This window comes from Salmo salar, chromosome ssa02, assembly GCF_905237065.1.
Source record: "Salmo salar chromosome ssa02, Ssal_v3.1, whole genome shotgun sequence".
In the NCBI taxonomy this organism is placed as follows: domain Eukaryota; kingdom Metazoa; phylum Chordata; class Actinopteri; order Salmoniformes; family Salmonidae; genus Salmo; species Salmo salar.
The window spans coordinates 92,078,343-92,094,885 of NC_059443.1; the positions used below are offsets into that span (position 1 = coordinate 92,078,343).

General features: G+C 42.7%; 1 protein-coding gene across 2 annotated transcripts; it reads left to right on the forward strand.

Moving 5' to 3' along the window:
• The first annotated feature begins 271 nt into the window (after positions 1-271).
• LOC106593206 (gastrula zinc finger protein XlCGF57.1) lies at positions 272-8,190 on the forward strand. 2 transcript variants are annotated; one of them, XM_014184545.2, is made up of 3 exons: positions 284-910; positions 6,025-6,123; positions 7,857-8,165. In XM_014184545.2, coding segments are annotated over exons 1-3 (297 nt in total). In that variant the 5' UTR covers positions 284-714; the 3' UTR covers positions 7,859-8,165. The 2 variants fall into 2 exon arrangements, with proteins under 2 accessions (XP_014040019.2, XP_014040020.1); XM_014184544.2 differs by having other exon boundaries at positions 272-910; positions 6,025-8,190.
• The last annotated feature ends 8,353 nt before the right edge of the window (positions 8,191-16,543 follow it).

Consider the following 16,543-nt stretch of genomic DNA (forward strand, 5'->3'; position numbering starts at 1 on the left):
TATAGCAATTAAAACACTGGAATGGTAGATTTGACAGTAGATGAGTGTGCAAAGTAGAAATACTGGGGTGCAAAGGAGCAAAAATAAATAAATACAATACACGCTTTCCTTTGTACATCTCAATACATTAATATTATTTAATTAATGAAATGAAATGAACAACGTTTTGTATGGAAATAAAAAATAAAAACTTCTCTCAACTGCGTTTCCCCACTCCAGCCAGCAGATAGCGAAGTGCGTCATTCAGGCGACGCTACCGGTGTGACGTATAATCTAGTGGACGGAACGAGTCTTCAACAACAACAACAACAACCGTTAGCTAGCCAGACACCTCGGTAGCTTGTTAGCCAACGTGGGGGAAACATTGGAGCTCTTCAGAAGCTTTCAGCGAAAATATATATATGTGTTTTAAACACATTTATTTCGTCTAGCTGTTACCCCATTTAATTTCATATTGACGTTGTTAGTTGTCTATCTAGCTGGTTAAGTTAGCAATAACACTAAGCTAGTTGTTGATGCTAGTTAGGTAGCAAGCTAAACACCCCATGACAGGAGGTCACTAAGCTAACTCGGTCTGCTGGACGGAGAAAGAAAGAAGAGAAGGCTTTTAAACTAATTAAAAACAAGTAGAGGGTGAGGATGTTAAAGTAAAAGAGGAAGACGTTACAGTGAAAGAAGAGGAAGACGCTTTCAGAGTGAAAGAGGAAGAGGAGGATGTTGGCTACCGTGAAAGAAGAGGCGAAAGAGAAGGATGCCGTTTTTGTAATGAAGGAGGAGGAGGAGGAGGACATGACTGTTACAGTGAAAGAAGAGGAAGACGTTTTTGGTGTGAAGGAGGAGGAGATTACTGTCACATTGGAGGATGAAGAAGCACAGAAGACTGGAGATCTGATTAACACCAGTAAATACAGTGAGTACTATCTTATAAAACAGGGACATTGATCTGATTAACACCAGTAAATAAAGTGAGTACTATCTAATAAAACAGGGACATTGATCTGATTAACACCAGTAAATACAGTGAGTACTATCTAATAAAACAGGGACATTGATCTGATTAACACCAGTAAATACAGTGAGTACAATCTTATAAAACAGGGACATTGATCTGATTAACACCAAACTCTGCAGTTGTTGAACTAATGTGTGCCATTACCCAGGGATCATCATGAATAAATAACAGTTATTACCCAGGGATCATCATGAATAACTAACAGCCATTACCCAGGGATCATCATGAATAACTAACATCCATTACCCAGGGATCATCATGAGTTACTAACTAACAGCCATTACCCAGGGATCATCATGAATAACTAACAGCCATTACCCAGGGATTATCATGAGTAACTAACAGCCATTACCCAGGGATCATCATGAATAACTAACAGCCATTACCCAGGGATTATGAATAAATAACAGCCATTACCCAGGTGAGGAGGAGGATTATTTAAGATGCTGTTTAATATGTTTCTGATGTTTTCAGGAAGATGGGCGGGGCCTCTGTTGTCCTAGCTTCAGGGGGAAGCTTGTCCCACCATTTGGGTGCCATGACAGAAAAGAGCTTGGACTGGGCTGAGCGGGATCCACACTCCCGTAGGGGTGGGACGGCCAAGAGACCTGAGGTTGCAGCGCAGAGTGCTCAGGTTGGGGTGTAGGGTTTGAGCAGAGCCTGAAAGTAGGGAGGGGCAGTTCCTCTTGCTGCTCCGTAGGATGCAAGCTCCAACTGGAAGCCAGCGGAGTGTGAGGAGGAGCGGGGTGACATAGGAGAACTTGGGATGGTTGAAAATCAGGCCGGGCTGCAGCGTTCTGGATAAGTTGCAGGGAATTTTATGGCACAAGCGGGGAGCCCAGCCAACAGCGAGTTCCAGTAGTCCAGACGGGAGAGGACAAGTGCCTGGATTAAGACCTATGCTACTTCCTGTGTGAGGTAGGGTCGTAATCTACGGATGTTGTAGAGCACGAACCTTGCAGGAGCGAGTCACTGCTTTGACGTTTGCAGAGAACGACAGGGTGCTGTCAAAGGGTCACACCAACGTTCTTTGCACTCTGGGAGGGGTGACACTGTGCAGTTGTCAACCGTGATGGAGAGGTCTTTGAACTGGGCAGGCCTTCCCCGGGAGGAAGAGCAGCTCTGACTTCTCGAGGTTGAATTTGAGGTGGTGGGCCGACATCCAAGTTTCCAGGCACGCAGAGATACATGTCTTCATCTGGGTGTCAGAAGGGGGGAAGGAGAAAAGTAGTTGAGTTTCATCCGCATAGCAATGATAGGAGAGACCATGTGAGGATATGACAGAGCTGAGTGACTTGGTCAATAGAGAGAAGAGGAGAGGTCCATCCTCATAGCAGTGATAGGAGAGACCATGTGTGGATATGACAGAGCTGAGTGACTTGGTCTATAGAGAGAAGAGGAGAGGTCCATCCTCAAAGCAGTGATAGGAGAGACCATGTCAGGATATGACAGAGCTGAGTGACTTGGTGTATAGACAGAAGAAGAGAGGGCCTAGAACCAAGCCCTGGGGGACACCAGTAGCGAGAGTACGTAGTGCAGACACAGATCCTCTCAACGTCACCTGGTATGAGCGGCCTGTCAGGTAGGATTGATTCAAGAGTGTTTCAGATCCTGAGACGCCCAGCCCTGAGAGGGTGGAGAGGAGGATCTGATAGAGACTGAGACACCCAGCCCTGAGAGGAGGATCTGATAGAGCCTGAGACACCCAGCCCTGAGAGGAGGATCTGATAGAGCCTGAGACACCCAGCCCTGAGAGGAGGATCTGATGATTCATAGTGTTGAAAGCAGCAGATAGATCTAGGAGGATGAGAACAGAGAGAGAGAGAGAGAGAGAGAGAGAGAGAGAGTCAACTGCTTTGGTAGTCTCCAGGACACAGAGAAGAGCATTCTCGGTTGATTGACCCGTCTTGAAGCCTGACTGGTTAGAGTCAAGAAGATTGTTCTGACAGAGAGAAGATAACGAGAAAGTTGATCAGAGACGCTCAAGTGTTTTGGAAAGAGAAGAAAGAAGGCATACAGGTCTGTAGTTTTTTGACGTCAGATGAGTCGAGTGTTTTGGTTTCTTGAGGAAGGGAAGCGACTCGGGCCACTTTGAAGTCAGAGGGGAACGCAGCCAGTGTTCAGGGATGAGTTGATGAGGGAAGTGAGGAATGGGAGCAGGTCTCCAGAGATGGTCTGTAGAATGGAGGAGGGCATGGGGTCAAGTGGGCAGGTTTTCGGGTAGCCATACTTCACTAGCCGCAGGATTTAATCTGGAGAGAGATGAGGGATAAAGAGGTCAAGACGTGGGTTGTTCTGAGTGAATGAGACCATTGGACTCAATAGGCTGAGTGAATGAGACCAGTGGATGTTGTCAAAGTGGTTGACAAAGTCGTCCGCAGAGAGGAAGGAAGGAGGGGGTGGAGGCTTAAGGAGCGAGGAGAAGGTGGAAAAGAGTTTCCTAAGGGTTAGAGGTAGAAGCTTTAAATTTAGAGTGGTAGAAAGTGGCTTTAGCAGCAGATACAGAGGAAGATAAGGTAGAGAGGAGGGAGGGAAAGGATGATAGGTCCTCCAGAAGTTTAATTTGTCTCCATTTTCATTCAGCTGCCCGCAGACCTGTTCTGTAAGCTCGCAATGAGTCACTCGGTCACGGAGCAGGAGGGGAGGGCCGCGCTGGCCAGGAGGAAAGGGGACAGTGCAAGTCATAGGATGCAGAAAGGGAGGAGACTAGGGTGTGAAGAGGCAGAATCAGGAGACAGGAGGGAGAAAGATTTAGCAGAAGAGGAGAGAGTAGTGGGAGGGAGAGAGAGAACGAGAGCGAAGTTTGCAATGGCGCATGACCATCTGGGTAGGGGCTGAGTGGTTACGGTTGGAGGAAAGGGAGACCTGGAGGGGTAGGGACTGAGTAGTTAGGGTTGGAGGAAAGGAGACAGGAAAGGAGACAAAGTAGTGATCAGAGACCTGGAGGGGAGTTACAGTGAGATTAGTAGGAGAACAGAGACCTGGAGGGGGGTTGCAGTGAGATTAGTAGGAGAACAGACCTGGAGGGGGTTACAGTGAGATTAGTAGGAGAACAGAGACCTGGAGGGGGGTTACAGTGAGATTAGTAGGAGAACAGAGACCTGGAGGGGGGTTACAGTGAGATTAGTAGGAGAACAGAGACCTGGAGGAGGGTTACAGTGAGATTAGTAGGAGAACAGAGACCTGGAGGGGGGTTACAGTGAGATGAGTAGGAGAACAGAGACCTGGAGGGGGGTTACAGTGAGAATAGTAGGCGAACAGCCTCTAGTAAAGATGAGGTCAAGCATATTGCCTGTCTTGTGAGTGGGAGGGGATTGGGAAAGGGTGAGGTCAAAAGAGGCAAGGAAAGGGAAAGAGAGAGTTGGAAATAAATTAATTGAAGGCAGACCTCGGGAGGTTGAAGTCGCCAAGTACGAAGAGCGGTGAGCCATCGACAGGAAATTAGCTTATCAAGGTCTTGAGATCATTGAGGAACTCCCCAAGGGCACCTGGTAGATGACAATGTTAAGCTTGAGTGGAAAAGTAACAGCATGGAATTCAAATGTTATGAGAAATGAGTAGCCCTGTGCCATCACCGCAACGACCAGATGCTCTCGGACTACGAGAGAAAACGTAGTCAGATGACGAGACAGCAGCTGGAGTAGCAGTGTTCCATCACCGTAACGACCAGATGCTCTCGGACTATGAGAGAACACCTAGTCAGATGACGAGACAGCAGCTGGAGTAGCAGTGTTCTCTGGGGTGATCCATGTCTCCGTCAGGGCCAAAATGTCAAGGGACTGTAGGGCAGCATATAGGCGGAGATGAACTCAGTGTTCTTGACCGCAGATCCACAGTTCCAAACGATGCTAGAAATCCGTAATTCCACGCAGGGAACACTAAACCAGAGATCCGGAATTCCACGCAGGGAACACTAAACCAGAGATCCGGGAATTCCACGCAGGGAACACTAAACCAGAGATCCGGAATTCCACGCAGGGAACACTAAACCAGAGATCCGTGAATTCCACGCAGGGAACACTAAACCAGAGATCCTGGAATTCCACGCAGGGAACACTAAACCAGAGATCCGGAATTCCACGCAGGGAACACTAAACCAGAGATCCGGAATTCCACGCAGGGAACAGTAAATTAGAATGGTTGCAGCTAATGGATGGGGGAGCGTCTGTAAAGCCTACAGGGAGAGGAGCGAACAGGTATAGAAAACACACACATAGTTGCCAAAAGCTACAGAAAAGAGCACAAAATAAATTATCTGTAAATAAGTATGTAAGATACTCAAGAGAGAGAGTGGAGCCTTCCTCTATTTCCTTCCTCGAACAACTTTGGAGAACAACTCTGGAGAACAACTCTGGAGAACAACTCGGCAGAACAACTCGGCAGAACAACTCGGCAGAACAACTCGGCAGAATAACACGGCAGAACAACTCGGCAGAATAACACGGCAGAACAACTCGGCAGAACAACTCGGCAGAATAACACGGCAGAACAACTCGGCAGAATAACACGGCAGAACAACTCGGCAGAATCGTCTTTGTTTTGGGTGACGGTCTCAGTTTTAAGACAAAACTGCCACTGACACTAACAGCTATTAACAAACTACCGGCAATCAACAGAATCAACCAATCAACTACCGGCAATCAACAGAATCAACCAATCAACTACCGGCAATCAACAGAATCAACCAATCAACTACCGGCAATCAACAGAATCAACCAATCAACTACTGGCAATCAACAGAATCAACCAATCAACTACCGGCAATCAACAGAATCAACCAATCAACTACCGGCAATCAACAGAATCAACCAATCAACTACCGGCAATCAACAGAATCAACCAATCAACTACCGGCAATCAACAGAATCAACCAATCAACTACCGGCAATCAACAAAATCAGAATCTAAATGTACAGTTTTATATTGAGGGATCTAGTCTGGATTAAACAGTTTTATAATTTGGAGCTTTAATTTAGATCTCTCTGTTTAACCAAATACTCTGTCTTTGGCAGGAGAGAGACCAGACTCTCACTCCGACGGCAGGAAGAGTCCTTCAGAGGAACCAGACCCAGAGACGCTCAAACCAGCGAGACGACACCACTGCTCCCAGTGTAATAAGAGTTTTAAGTGGTTATGGAAGCTGAAAGAGCATGGTAGAACACACACAGGAGAAAAGCCTTACCACTGCTCTCAGTGTGGAAAGGATTTTACCAACTTAGGGAACCTAAAAAAACATATAAAATTACACACAGGAGAGAAGCCTTTCCAATGCTCCCAGTGTGGAAAGGGTTTTACACGGTTAGGGAACCTGAAGGACCATAAAAGAGTACACACAGGAGAGAAACCTTTCCAATGTACCCAGTGTGGAAATGGTTTTACTCAGTTAGGGAACCTGAAAAGGCATGAGAGAATGCACACAGGAGAGAGAAATTTCCAATGTTCCCAGTGTGACAAGAGTTTCACACGGTTATGGAGCCTGAAAGAACATAAAATAGTTCACACAGGAGAGAAGCCTTTCCAGTGCTCCCAGTGTGGAAAGGGTTTTATTCTGTTAGGAAACTTGAAAAAGCATGAGAGAACACACACAGGAGAGAAGCCTTTCCAATGTTCCCAGTGTGGAAAGAGTTTTACACGGTTAGGGAGCCTGAAAGCTCATGAAAGGACACACACAGGGGAGACATCTTACCATTGCTCTCTGTGTGGAAAGAATTTTACCAAGTTAAAGAACCTAAAAAAACATATAAAATTACACACAGGAGAGAAACCTTTCCAATGCACCCAATGTGGAAAGGATTTTACACGGTTAGGGAACCTAAAGGATCATAAAAGAATACACACAGGAGAGAAGCCTTTCCAATGTTCCCAGTGTGGAAAGAGTTTTACACGGTTAGGGAACCTGAAGGACCATCAAATAATGCACACTGGAGAGAAGCCTTTTCAATGTTCCCAGTGTGGAAGTGGTTTTACCCAGTTAGGGAACCTGAAAAGGCATAAGAGAATACACACAGGAGAGAAGTCTTTCCAATGTTCCCAGTGTGGAAAGAGTTTTGCACAGTTAGGGAGCCTGAAAGAACATAAAATTGTACACACAGGAGAGAAGCCTTTCCAATGCTCCCAGTGTGGAAAGGGTTTTACCCTGTTAGGGAACCTGAAAAAGCATGAGAGAATACACACAGGAGAGAAGCCTTTCCAATGTTCCCAGTGTGGAAATAGTTTTAAAAGTATAGGGAGCATGAGGGAGCATGAAAGAACACACACAGGGGAGACATCTTACCATTGCTTTATGTGTGGAAAAGATTTTACCAAGTTAGGGAACCTAAAAAAACATATCAAATTACACACAGGAGAGAAACCTTTCCAATGCTCCCAATGTGGAAAGGGTTTTACAAGGTTAGGGAATCTGAAGGACCATAAATTAATACACACAGGAGAGAAGCCTTTCCAATGCTCCCAATGTGCAAAGGGTTTTACCCAGATAGGGAACCTAAAAAGGCATGAGAGAACCCACACAGTCTTAACAATGACCCCAGGAGTTGGAACCAATTCCGAAAACAGAACAGAAAACCGCAAAAAAAAAGAGTGTTTTATTGAGGAACAGAAACAGAATCGGGAAAGAAAGTGATCTCTACTGTTCTGGAACAGAAGCATTATTTTAAAAGTATGGTAACTGGTTAATAATGTTTCATTTAAAGTAACTGTCCTGTGAAAAATTTAACTTTTTAAAGTTAATCGTCTCTTAACTCATATCCAAATAATGTTGTTGACTTGTCCGATTCTCGTATTTGAGGCCAAAGCATAAATTACAGGGGAAAAAAACTCTTTAAAAATTACTATTTCCTCATAGAACATCTCCCTGAGGAGGATGAACTGGCCAATCAGCGGTCTTGAGGAGAATGAGCTGGCCAATCAGCGGTCTTGAGGAGAATGAACTGGCCAATCAGCGGTCTACTCGTGTTATTTTTTATGACCCGGTATACGCCCACACCATTCTGTTGTTGGGGTACGCCCCATTCTGTTAGGAAGGCTTTCTTAATGTTTTGTACACTCTGTGTGCCTCTGCATGATGTATTGTTACACCCTGTAGGAGCAGTATAGACCTAGTCTGTTCATTATATACATCTACATGATGTATTGTTACACCATGTAGGAGCAGTATAGACCTAGTCTGTTCATTATATACATCTACATGATGTATTGTTACACCCTGTAGGAGCAGTATAGACCTAGTCTGTTCATTATATACATCTACATGATGTATTGTTACACCATGTAGGGGCAGTATAGACCTAGTCTGTTCATTATATACATCTACATGATGTATTGTTACACCATGTAGGAGCAGTATAGACCTAGTCTGTTCATTATATACATCTACATGATGTATTGTTACACCATGTAGGAGCAGTATAGACCTAGTCTGTTCATTATATACATCTACATGATGTATTGTTACACCATGTAGGAGCAGTATAGACCTAGTCTGTTCATTATATACATCTACATGATGTATTGTTACACCATGTAGGAGCAGTATAGACCTAGTCTGTTCATTATATACATGTTAATACTATCTGTTTGTTTGACTGAATTAATATTATATTTATTATTATAAATTATATATAAAATTAACAAGACGTTGCCTTAAATGCAGATGTGTAATAGATGTTAATTTTTATTTTATTTTTAAATTCCCACTCATTAAAAATCTGCACTAATCAATCAACACTTGTTTCTCTTTATACGTCTCATGAAAAATCCGGGTCAGTAGCATCAGTCAAACCTTACACACACACACACACACACACACACACACACACACACACACACACACACACACACACACACACACACACACACACACACACACACACACACACACACACACACACACACACACACACACCAACTGACACTGACATCTCCGATAAGCTACCCAGGAAATGGCAAAGAATATCCCACATTAATATATGTAGCCTTAGAAATAAGGTTCAGGAACTCAATAACTTGTTAACATCAGATAACATTCATTTATTGTCCACCTCTGAAACTCACTGAGATAATTCCTTAGAAATAAGGTTCAGGAACTCAGTAACTTGTTTTAAACTCACTTAGATAATTCCTTTGATACAGCAGGAGCAATACAAGGATATAACATCTACAGAAAAGACAGGAATGCCTAAGGGGGAGGTGTTGCTATATGTTCAGAGCCATATTCCTGTAAAAGTTAGCGAGGATCTCATGTCAAATGTTGTTGGAAGTGTTGTGGTTGCAAGTTCACCTGCCTCATATAAAACCTCTACTGTGGTGCTGCTATAGGTCACCAAGTGCTCACGGTCAGTATTTGGATAATACAGCTTTGGAAAAAATTTGAGAGACCACAGCAAAATTATCAGTTTCTCTGGTTTTACTATTTCTAGGTCTGTGTTTGGGTAAAATGAACATTTTTTTTTTGTTTTATTATATAAACTACTGACAACATTTCGCCCAAATTCCAAATAAAAATATTGTCATTTTAGAGTATTTATTTATTTGAAGAAAATGACAACTGGTGAAAATAACAACAACAAAAAAGATGCAGTGTTGTCAGACCTCGAATAATAATGCAAAGAAAATAAGTTCATATTCATTTTTAAAACAAGACAATACTAATGTTTTAACTTAGGAATAGTTTCAGGAATCAGTATTTGAGGGACCAACCCTGATTTTTAATCACAGCTTTCATGCGTCTTGTCTCTCCACCAGTCTTTCACATTGATGTTGGGTGACTTTATGCCACTCCTGTGGCGCTAACAATTCTAGCAGTTCGGCTTTGTTTTGATGACTTGTGACCATCCATCTTCCTGTAGATCACATTCCAGAGGTTTTCAATGGGGTTCAGGTCTGGAGATTGGGCTAAGCCATGACAGGGTCTTGATCTGGTGGTCCTCAGCTACAATGGGGTTCAGGTCTGGAGATTGGGCTGGCCATGACAGGGTTCTTGATCTGGTGATCCTCCATCCACACCTTGATTGACCTGGCTGTGTGACATGGAGTATTGTCCTGCTGGGGGGGGAAAAAAACAATCCTCAAGAGTTTTGGGGAACATTGTCAGAGCAGAAGGAAGCAAGTTTTCTTCCAGGACAACCTTGTACGTGGCTTGATTCATGCGTCCTTCACAAAAGACAAATCTGTCCGATTCCAGCCTTGCTGAAGCACCCCCCAGATCATCACCGATCCTCCACCAAATTTCCAAGTGGGTGCGAGACACTGTGGCTTGGAGGCCTCTTTTTCATATTGCCAGTCATTTCAATGACTATTTCACTTAGTAAAGTGGAAAAAAACTACAAAAGTGAAATGACAAGATTGATCAGTGAAACATCATATTTTTGTATAAAAGATCTATTAATGAAGTTACAACATATATTATAGGGGTACCAAACTAGGAAGCCCACGGCAGCCCAAGCACACACAGGTTCCACTGGCTCCAAAAAAAGGGGTTACAGAAGCCACCGTTTTTCCCTGTTACCGACCTGTCAGAGTCTCATATAGAGGTCCAGGACCTACTGCCACTTGGCTATGCATACTGACACGCTGCCACTGCATCCCAAGTCCATAGACCCCCCCCAGGGTTCCAAGAACAATACTTACCTTACAAGTCTGAAATGTCAGAACTCATACAAAGGAACCCACAAGTCCAAAAACAACAGAACACCTGGTCGTGACTTGGTAAACCGCACACACGCACGACGCATAGCATTGACCAGAGTAAATGAACCCAAGGAAACCCAAGGCTCTAACCCACAGGAAAACGGTGATAACCCAGATATATATATATAAAAAGAAAAATGCACGCTGCCTAACAACCACATCCCATAACCATAGCAACGCTACGAGCCACGCTGGGAGCAGCTACATCCGTGCCATCAAACCTCGTCGTCGTCAAGGCAACCTGTGCATCTTTGCTGCCGTACGCCAGGGAGATGGCCTCCACAATCCGATGAGAAAGATGCTGCTTAGAGAGAGAGAGAGAGAGCCCTACCCTGAGATGGATTAGTGAAACAGATAAAAAGCTGGTCACAAATGTGGATATCCTTTTGGTCCTTTGGTCCATACACACTGCTTAGAGAAAGGGAACACTGGACACAGGCCATGCAACCTTCGTTCTTCTCTGGAAGCAAATGGAGGAGATGAGAAAGGTGTCACGTCCTGACCACGGTAAGCTGTTATTTTCTATGGTAGAGTAGGTCAGGGCGTGTGACAGGGGGGTTTATTATATGTGTTCTATTTCTATGTTATTAGGTTCTAGTTTTTATATTTCTATGTTGGTTTGTTTGGGATGATCTCCAATTAGAGGCAGCTGGTCCTCGTTGTCTCAAATTGGAGATCATATTTAAGTAGGGGTTTTTCTTCCTGGGTTTTGTGGGTGATTATATTTTTTGAGTAGTGTTTGTTTCTCCTCTGCGTCACGGTTTGTTGTTTTGTCTATTCAGTTATTTGATGTATTGCATAGTTTCACAGAGTAAATAAAAATGTGGAACTACACACACACTGCACATGCAACCTTCGTTCTTCTCTGGAAGAAAATAAAGGAGATGAGAAAGGGAACAGCTGTAAAACATAACCATGGGAACGGGTTCAAGTCCGGGCTCTGGCTGGGTCACTCAAGGACATTCAGAGACTTGTCCCGAAGCCACTCCTGCATTGTCTTGGCTGTGTGCTTAGGGTCATTGTCTAACCAGATGGGCCATTTTTCTTTTCTAGCTAACCTAGGTAGCTAGCTAGCTGTTTTAGATGCTAACCAGACGGGCCATTTTTCTTTTCTAGCTAACCTAGGTAGCTAGCTAGCTAGCTATATAGCGTGAGTGTGGCCCAGTGTCTTTCCCAGCCCATTCTAGTGACCAGCGTCCTCTGGAATCAGTGATGTGTAAACCTGTCTGTTAATAATAATGTAATAACAATGTCCCAGTGATGTGTAAACCTGTCTGATAATGTAATAACAATGTCCCAGTGATGTGTAAACCTGTCTGTTAATGATAATGTAATTACAATGTCCCAGTGATGATGCAATCTCCATTGCCCTCCACACTGCCCTTTCCCACCTGGACAAAAGGAACATCTATGTGAGAATGCTGTTCATTGACTACAGCTCAGCTTTCAACACCATAGTGCCCTCAAAGCTCATCACTAAGCTAAGGACCCTGGGACTAAACACCTCCCTCTGCAACTGGATCCTGGACTTCCTGACGGGCCGCCCCCAGGTGGTAAGGGTAGGTAACAACACATCTGCCACACTGATACTCAACACGGGGGGCCCCTCAGAGGTGCGTGCTCAGCCCCCTCCTGTACTTCCGATTCACTCAATCATCTCCTTTGTCTTGTTCACGTTGAGGGAGAGGTTGTTGTCCTTGCACCACATGGCCAGGTCTCTGACCTCCTCCCTATAGGCTGTCTTGTCGTTGTCGATGATCAGGCCTACCACTGTTGTGTAATCGGCAAACTTAATGATGGTGTTGGAGTCATGCCTGGCCGTGTGGTGCCAGGACAACAACCTCTCCCTCAACGTGATCAAGACAAAGGAGATGATTGTGGACTACAGGAAAAGGAGGACTGAGCACGTCCCCATTCTCATCGACGGGGCTGCAGTGGAGCAGGTTGAGAGCTTCAAGTTCCTTGGTGTCCACATCACCAACATACTAAAATGGTCCAAGCACACCAAGACAGTCGTGAAGAGGGCACAACAAAACCTATTCCCCCCCCTCAGAAGACTGAAAAGATTTGGCATTGTAGCAGTGGAGGAATGGTCCTTAAAATGGGGTTTACAGTTATCTGTATCAAGGCCATCAGACTGTTAAATAGCCATCACTAGCCTTCTACCACTTTAATAATGGAACACTGGTCACTATACTAATGGAACACTGGTCACTTTAATAATGGAACACTGGTCACTTTAATAATGGAACACGGGTCACTTTAATAATGGAACACTGTCCACTTTAATAATGGAACACGGGTCACTTTAATAATGGAACAATGGCCACTTTAATAATGGAACACTGGTCACTTTAATAATGGAACACGGGTCACTTTAATAATGGAACACTGGTCACTTTAATAATGTTTACATCGTCCTAATATTTATACATTTCTTAATTACATTCTTTTACTTTTAGATGTGTCTATTTTTGTGAATTGTTAGATACTACTGCACTGTTGGAGCAAGGAACACAAGCATTTAGTTAGATATTACTGCACTGTTGGAGCTAGGAACACAAGCATTTAGTTAGATATTACTGTTGGAGCTAGGAACACAAGCATTTAGTTAGATATTACTGTTGGAGCTGGGAACACAAGCATTTAGTTAGATATTACTGTTGGAGCTAGGACCACAAGCATTTAGTTAGATATTACTGTTGGAGCTGGGAACACAAGCATTTAGTTAGATATTACTACACTGTTGGAGCTAGGAACACAAGCATTTAGTTAGATATTACTACACTGTTGGAGCTAGGAACACAAGCATTTAGTTAGATATTACTGTACTGTTGGAGCTAGGAACACAAGCATTTAGTTAGATATTACTGTTGGAGCTAGGAACACAAGCATTTAGTTAGATATTACTGTTGGAGCTAGGAACACAAGCATTTAGTTAGATATTACTGCACTGTTGGAGCTAGGAACACAAGCATTTAGTTAGATATTACTGTTGGAGCTGGGAACACAAGCATTTAGTTAGATATTACTGTTGGAGCTAGGACCACAAGCATTTAGTTAGATATTACTGTTGGAGCTGGGAACACAAGCATTTAGTTAGATATTACTGTTGGAGCTGAGAACACAAGCATTTAGTTAGATACTACTACACTGTTGGAGCTAGGAACACAAGCATTTAGTTAGATATTACTGTACTGTTGGAGCTAGGAACACAAGCATTTAGTTAGATATTACTGTACTGTTGGAGCTAGGAACACAAGCATTTAGTTAGATATTACTGTTGGAGCTGGAAACACAAGCATTTAGTTAGATATCACTGTACTGTTGGAGCTAGGAACACAAGCATTTAGTTAGATATTACTGTTGGAGCTAGGAACACAAGCATTTAGTTAGATATTACTGTACTGTTGGAGCTATGAACACAAGCATTTAGTTAGATATTACTGTACTGTTGGAGCTAGGAACACAAGCATTTAGTTAGATATTACTGTTGGAGCTAGGAACACAAGCATTTAGTTAGATATTACTACACTGTTGGAGCTAGGAACACAAGCATTTAGTTAGATATTACTACACTGTTGGAGCTAGGAACACAAGCATTTAGTTAGATATTACTGTTGGAGCTAGGAACACAAGCATTTAGTTAGATATTACTGTTGGAGCTAGGAACACAAGCATTTAGTTAGATATTACTGCACTGTTGGAGCTAGGAACACAAGCATTTAGTTAGATATTACTGTACTGTTGGAGCTAGGAACACAAGCATTTAGTTAGATATTACTGCACTGTTGGAGCTAGGAACACAAGCATTTAGTTAGATATTACTGTACTGTTGGAGCTAGGAACACAAGCATTTAGTTAGATACTACTGTACTGTTGGAGCTAGGAACACAAGCATTTAGTTAGATATTACTACACTGTTGGAGCTAGGAACACAAGCATTTAGTTAGATATTACTACACTGTTGGAGCTAGGAACACAAGCATTTAGTTAGATATTACTGTTGGAGCTAGGAACACAAGCATTTAGTTAGATATTACTGTTGGAGCTAGGAACACAAGCATTTAGTTAGATATTACTGCACTGTTGGAGCTAGGAACACAAGCATTTAGTTAGATATTACTGTACTGTTGGAGCTAGGAACACAAGCATTTAGTTAGATATTACTGCACTGTTGGAGCTAGGAACACAAGCATTTAGTTAGATATTACTGTACTGTTGGAGCTAGGAACACAAGCATTTAGTTAGATACTACTGTACTGTTGGAGCTAGGAACACAAGCATTTAGTTAGATATTACTGTTGGAGCTAGGGGAGCTAGGAACACAAGCATTTAGTTAGATATTACTGTACTGTTGGAGCTATGAACACAAGCATTTAGTTAGATATTACTGTTGGAGCTAGGAACACAAGCATTTAGTTAGATATTACTGCACTGTTGGAGCTAGGAACACAAGCATTTAGTTAGATATTACTGTTGGAGCTGGAAACACAAGCATTTAGTTAGATACTACTGTACTGTTGGAGCTGGGAACACAAACATTTAGTTAGATACTACTGTACTGTTGGAGCTGGGAACACAAGCATTTAGTTAGATATTACTGCACTGTTGGAGCTAGGAACACAAGCATTTAGTTAGATACTACTGTACTGTTGGAGCTAGGAACACAAGCATTTAGTTAGATATTACTGTTGGAGCTAGGAACACAAGCATTTAGTTAGATATTACTGTTGGAGCTAGGAACACAAGCATTTAGTTAGATATTACTGTTGGAGCTAGGAACACAAGCATTTAGTTAGATATTACTGTTGGAGCTAGGAACACAAGCATTTAGTTAGATACTACTACACTGTTGGAGCTAGGAACACAAGCATTTAGTTAGATATTACTGTTGTAGCTAGGAACACAAGCATTTAGTTAGATATTACTACACTGTTGGAGCTAGGAACACAAGCTTTTAGTTAGATATTACTGTTGGAGCTAGGAACACAAGCATTTAGTTAGATATTACTGTTGGAGCTAGGAACACAAGCATTTAGTTAGATACTACTGTACTGTTGGAGCTAGGAACACAAGCATTTAGTTAGATATTACTACACTGTTGGAGCTAGGAACACAAGCATTTAGTTAGATATTACTACACTGTTGGAGCTAGGAACACAAGCATTTAGTTAGATATTACTGTTGGAGCTAGGAACACAAGCATTTAGTTAGATATTACTGTTGGAGCTAGGAACACAAGCATTTAGTTAGATATTACTGCACTGTTGGAGCTAGGAACACAAGCATTTAGTTAGATATTACTGTACTGTTGGAGCTAGGAACACAAGCATTTAGTTAGATATTACTGCACTGTTGGAGCTAGGAACACAAGCATTTAGTTAGATATTACTGTACTGTTGGAGCTAGGAACACAAGCATTTAGTTAGATACTACTGTACTGTTGGAGCTAGGAACACAAGCATTTAGTTAGATATTAGTGTTGGAGCTAGGGGAGCTAGGAACACAAGCATTTAGTTAGATATTACTGTACTGTTGGAGCTATGAACACAAGCATTTAGTTAGATATTACTGTTGGAGCTAGGAACACAAGCATTTAGTTAGATATTACTGCACTGTTGGAGCTAGGAACACAAGCATTTAGTTAGATATTACTGTTGGAGCTGGAAACACAAGCATTTAGTTAGATACTACTGTACTGTTGGAGCTGGGAACACAAACATTTAGTTAGATACTACTGTACTGTTGGAGCTGGGAACACAAGCATTTAGTTAGATATTACTGCACTGTTGGAGCTAGGAACACAAGCATTTAGTTAGATACTACTGTACTGTTGGAGCT